At 36.2% G+C, this 6,022-nt stretch overlaps 1 protein-coding gene across 3 annotated transcripts in view; it reads left to right on the plus strand.

Annotated features, from left to right (window-relative positions):
• LOC121426771 (titin-like) overlaps nt 1-2,735 on the plus strand; it is a 43,871-nt gene extending 41,136 nt beyond the window's left edge. For all 3 annotated transcript variants that reach the window (XM_041623165.1, XM_041623168.1, XM_041623167.1), the window contains one exon: nt 485-2,735. In XM_041623165.1, the coding sequence (XP_041479099.1) occupies nt 485-871 (387 nt within the window). In that variant the 3' untranslated portion in view covers nt 872-2,735. The remainder of the gene's footprint in view (nt 1-484) is intronic.
• The last annotated feature ends 3,287 nt before the right edge of the window (nt 2,736-6,022 follow it).

Below are 6,022 nucleotides of genomic sequence, written 5' to 3' on the forward strand. Positions count from 1 at the left end.
GAGACGAGCAGAGCGCTACTCAGCCAAATGGTACTCTCCACTGCATGCCACAGGAAACTTTCGGCGAGCTGCACTAACCAGGTGCGCTCGCTGAGCAGACGATCCATTAGTATTTTCTCAACTTCTCGACGATTGTTCTATATCAACTTATTAAAAATCGTTTCGCTGTGAAATGGTATAAGTGGAAGGGATATAAAACAAATATACAATGACCCATTCTCAGAACCGGCTAAAACTATTCGCACTCAGGAACATCACATAGTACTATTCTCCCTCGGGCCGATGGCCCTCGGGAGAATAGTACTATGTGATGTTCCTTCGATGCGAATAGTTTTAGCCAGATCCGCGAATGGGTCATTGTATATTTGTATAATATAAATATTATTACACTGTTTTCTATAATGAAAGTTGTGTTTTGTATGAAATGTGTAGTTATCAAGGGAATGTTTATGTGCTCTCTTGTTTTTATGATGATATCCTCTAGGTAAGCTCTCAACCAGCTCCTCAGCCTCAATCAGGTCCTTTGGGTGCATGGCAACCAGTCAATCCAGCTCCATCCATTCCATCAGGTTACAATCAACCTCAATACCAACCTAGCTACACCTATCAACCAGGCCAACCAGGATGGGCCACAGGACCTGTACTCGCCCCTGCCGTACCGGTTCAGCAAGCAGCAGCGGCCACTCCCAGTTACATGCCTGGCGTAGCAATGGCGACTCAACCACACCAGTATATGCCTCCTTACATCAGACCAGTAGAGAACACCCCACAGCCCCCTGCACAGCCTCCCACTCAGCCTCCTGTAGAGAAGCCTATTGGACCACCGGGAGAAAGTAAAGCACAAAGCAATGCAGATATGTTTTCTTTCTAATGTCCATGCTGTTTACAATGGAACTGTTATGTCTCTGTATGATCATACAAAGCAGAATTGATTCTTTTCACATTGACAGATATATGTTGCAGTTATATTTGAATTCAAAACTCCCCTAAATGGTAGTTGTACATACAGTGTACAGGCTTATATTGAGAAAAGGTAGAATTTCTGCTCATTGCAATCATGTCCGTTACTCATCAATGTATTTCATACAAAGGATTGTTATATGAAAAATCCATTGTCAATTTCTTATATTTACCTCCACATAATATATTATCAGCAATGTGTGAATAACCATGGGGTGTGTTCAGGTTATCTTGACTGTACGATTATTCTAGTTATGATGGAAATTAGCCCCTGCCCATAACCCATTATGTGCGCAATTCCACTCCTTTGGGAGTTTTACAGCTCAACATTATTTATTTTCTTTAAAAGAAAATAATTTAACAAGAAAAGTTCATTTTAGTTCTTACTGATTTTTAAGGAAAAATATTCTATTCTTGAAATCAATACCCTGATAATCATATCCTACAGTATGAAATAAACTGTATCTAAACATTTCATGTCTTTGCCATTCAATCTAGTTTGAGGTTACTGGTACATTTATTTTTACTTCATTTCAATATTAAGGTTCAAGTATGTGAGTTTTGTAAATAACAGTGCGGAAGCATTATTTTTCTTTTTCAATTTGATGTATAGGCCTATGGATAAGCTTTGTATGTGTTTTTTGTACTCATGATATGTGAAAACTGCAATTGTAAAAATACTGTCTGTTCTCATGTTCTGGTTAAACAAAATCAAAATGAATAGAAAATCACATTTTTATCACATGTTTTATTATGTGTTCCATATTAAGAATTTTTTCACTTTTTCACATCTGTCTGGGTTACTTATACATGCATGAGAAATTGATCATGTGTTTATTGGTATTTTTTACATGTTTTTCATTTGTTCATAGTCTTCATGTCTGACTTTGTTGCTGAATTTAATTAGTACAGTTAAAGAGTCACTTATTGACTTTGAAGCAGTTGGAATTATCACACATATTTCAACTTCCATTGGTTCTTCAGCTTGGGAAGGTTTTGTCTTGTAGCTAGGGCTAGTCCAAATAGTCAACATAACACTGTATCAAATTAGCAGGGAAAAATATTCAAAGGCTTGGAAGATTTAGCTGCCGAAATGCTGGAAAGAGCAGTTAAAAAAGTTAAAAAGGGAGCACTGGAAAATTACCATTTATTGTAATGTTAAAGCTTATCCAATTTTGCATATTTAAGTGGTATAAGATGTGACAAGTATTGTGAAAAGTAGCCCCAAAACAGTAGTTTTCACTTTTAAGTGATTTCCTTCACATCAATGCCATAACAATGAAGAGTTAATTAACTTTACCATTAGTAGTTGATTGTTTCCATAAAGTGCATTATGAAACGTCTCAAGAAAAGTGACATATTCTATTTTAATCATGTTGTGTTTGATCATGATTCTAAATCAGTTTAATATTCCACGTATTTGGTGTTCATAACAATTCATGTAAGAAATGTTCGTACAAGTAAAACAGATTATTCAGAGCAAGAAATCTTAATGATTATTTGATATTGTTTTTCTCCCTGGAGCCACAAAGCTGTTTGATGAAAAGTGAAATGTAACTAAGTCATGTTATATTTTCATAATGACCTTCATGTACATGTACCTAATATCACACATCTTAAAGTGTCTTTTAGGTTGAATTCAAGTCCAATTGAAACCATTAAGAAAATATCTAAGCCCTATCCCATAGTTTTTGGACAAGGTGTCTGGAATAGAGTAATAAAAGAAATGTCTGCTGGTTTTTGTCACATACTCAATAAGATTGTTTTGCTTTGATAATTGTGTTTTTAGTTTATTTTCTCTGCATATGCTTACTGGAATGTATTGTGTCCTTTATATGGGGGGTCAGGAATACAAAACTACTCTTAGATACAGTATGTTAATTTGAATTAAAGTTGTTTTCTAAGTCATCGGTATTCATGCAGTGTAGTAATGACCTACACATAAAGGATTTTACCTTCACAGTTTTTCTCTCACCTGCATAGCAGAACAAGACTATGGGCCTAATAGGCGCCCCTTTTCAGACTTAAGCAATGTTAAGTTTTTGAAATTTCATCATACCCAGGGCCCTGGGAACAACTTTTTACAGGGTTGTGCTGAAGTAAGTCTGACAAGCCCCCCCCCCCCAAAAAAAAAAAAAAAAAAAGTAGGGGGGTCACTACTAAATGAAGGTTGTTTGGTAAAAAAAAAAACATTCACTACAATATGGTCATTTTGGTCCCCCAAAATTTGTCAATCATTTCAGATATATTTTCTTGTCACACCTACCAGAATTCCAGGGGGTGCTGCCTATGGATAATAATACTTGCATCACCCCCTGGGAAAATCTTGGGAGTTGCTTCGGCACCACCGCATCTCAGGACTATGATCATAACTTAGGAAGTGTATGGACCTAGTTCATGAAACTTGGACATAAGGATAATCAAGGATTACTTAACATCTTGCCCGAGTTTCAGGTCACATGACCAAGAAGGTCATAGGTCATATAGGGTCAATGAACATCGTTTTATCATATGAATGGTGTTTATTGACTAATCAGTAATTATTTTCAAAATGAGCACTGCTGCTATATTGAATCATGTAATGCAATGAAGACTGCCTGAAGTGTTTCACCCAATTGTTTTTTTTTAAATTATACCAAGGAATTGAAGCCCTCTTGTCTTTTTCTTTAACTATACCAGAGGTGTGAGAGTAAGGCTCTTAAAGAAATCTGATATAAAAATCTCAAGGACATCTGAAAAAAAAAAGAAAATCAGAATTCCATAAAGAAATCAGAGTTCGACACCCCTGCTATACCAAGCAAATGAAGCAAAACTATTTTCATTGAAATTAGATGGAAACGATAAAAAAAAACCCAAAGAATTTAAGTAGTTATTCACAATATTCAATGAAACAAGGAACCCATTTAAACTGGAGAAAACAACCAGACAAGCACTTGGAGTATTTCAAAGCTCGTTATTCCCAGGGAGGGCGCCATTATGGCCCCCCTCCTGAGAGCCTGATTGCCTCAAAATTGGGTCAAGAATTATGTAATCTACTAAGTTGTATAGTTTCAAAATTTATCAAAATCGACACATGTTGGATCATTTCAATTTTACAAAACAAACACTAATGTGTTATCTTTCCAGGCATTAGGAAGTACCAACAAATATTCGACGGAGTATTAGGGTTAATATAACCAGGAAATTATTCAAACATAGTGGTAGATGTGGTGATGATCGCAATGGTAATGATGATGATGATGGTTAAGACTTCAGAGCTTGCAATTTGCCAGAGAAACATTCCAACAGAAAGAGATTGGGGAAGAAATGAAAATCATTTGGTTCAGTATTTTTTCATATGTTTATTACTACACAAAACATGACATATTATTTACAGGTTACCGGTAATTGAAAAAGATTAAACCTATGATACATTTATACACAATGTACTGTACATGTATTTACATTTCATGATAGAGTACGGAAGTGATGATGATGTCACTATGTTTTTGAAAGTGGAATTTCTGGGCATGATGAAAAAAAAAACAAATTTAGGGGGAATCGGTCCATGGTGCCCACAGATATGACCTCATGAATACATTGACTTCAATGGGGCTAATTATGTATTCATATCTTGGGGGCCCCATGGACTGATTACCACCAAATTAGGGTTGTGGACTTTTTCCATCATGCTCAACCAAAATTTGTTATCACAACTGTAAAATGCAAAAAAGAAAATTGATGACATCACAATTCGGTACTCTATTACACATTAATAATAATAATGGATTTATAAAGTGCTTTTTGCCTGAGGAAACAGAGCGTTGCTATTATTACCCAGCTTAAGCTCGAGCTACCACCACCAGCGCTTAGTGCATGCAAGGAATTACATGAACTCCTGCTGGGTACCCATTCACCTCATCTGCGTCAAGTGCAGCACAGTGTGGATAAATTTCTTGCTGAAGGAAAACATGCCGTGGCTACTATTCGAACCTACGACCCTGTTTCAAAGGAGAGAGTCAGAACTACTAGACCACGACGCTCCCACATTATTCAAACCTGGGGCATAAGGTAGTATGTACTTCTAAGATATAATGGCAATTAGCATAGAAAATTTACAAATTGTACAAATGTACATTTATGGAGGGGTAAGGTGATTATTAGGCTTACAGGGGTTACATACAATATTCCCTCCATCTTAATGTACATGATCATATTTCATTCATTATATCTAACAAACACACTTGGAAAATATACATATCAGCTTAGAGATGATTATGTCATTTATCTGGACCTTGTTTCATCTGTATGCAGCATGACACTGCCAAACACACATTAATTCTCTTGGATGCTTGAAGTCAGTGAAAATTTTTTTTAACTAACAGTCATTTAAAATAATATTAGATAGCCAAGACAGATAGCCAAGCGCGATTGGTCCACAGCGTGTCACGTGATATGATCGAAATCAATGTATTTTCCCAGCCGGTCCACCTTCGGTGAAAATATTGACCATCCGGTCCATGAATATATTTTTCTATGTGTATGGCGCCCTCTTGTGGATTAGATGTTACCATGCATTATCGGCCTGCCTTGGGTCCTGGACCTGGACTGGACTCGAACTTAGATTTAGATCTAGGGCTAGGCCTAAACAAAGTTGATTTGATTATAAAAGGGTCACTGCGTTAGACTAACGTTACTTAGATGGATCAAGATCTAACGTTAGATGTATACCAGTTCAATCAATCACTGTGAATATCATAAACAGACTGCATGTATATCGTTAGGCCTAACTTTATCTTCATTATTAGAGGCTATCTAATATAACAGATATTGACTGATGGGATGAGTAAAAAAAAAATTCTTTGGACCGCCTAAAGGATTAATATTTTCCCTCAGCGCTGTGCGCTTCGGGAAAATATAACCCCTCGGGAAAATACAAATCCGGCGGTCCAAAGAATGTTTATATTACACACCCCATCAGTCAATATCTGTATAATATTACCTATGAAAAAAAAAAAGAATCATTGCATTTAAGTCTATTTAAATGTTCATGAAATATGTGAAATCTCAACATTACAAAATC

This window comes from Lytechinus variegatus, chromosome 13 (genome assembly GCF_018143015.1).
Source record: "Lytechinus variegatus isolate NC3 chromosome 13, Lvar_3.0, whole genome shotgun sequence".
Classification (NCBI taxonomy): Eukaryota; Metazoa; Echinodermata; class Echinoidea; order Temnopleuroida; family Toxopneustidae; genus Lytechinus; species Lytechinus variegatus.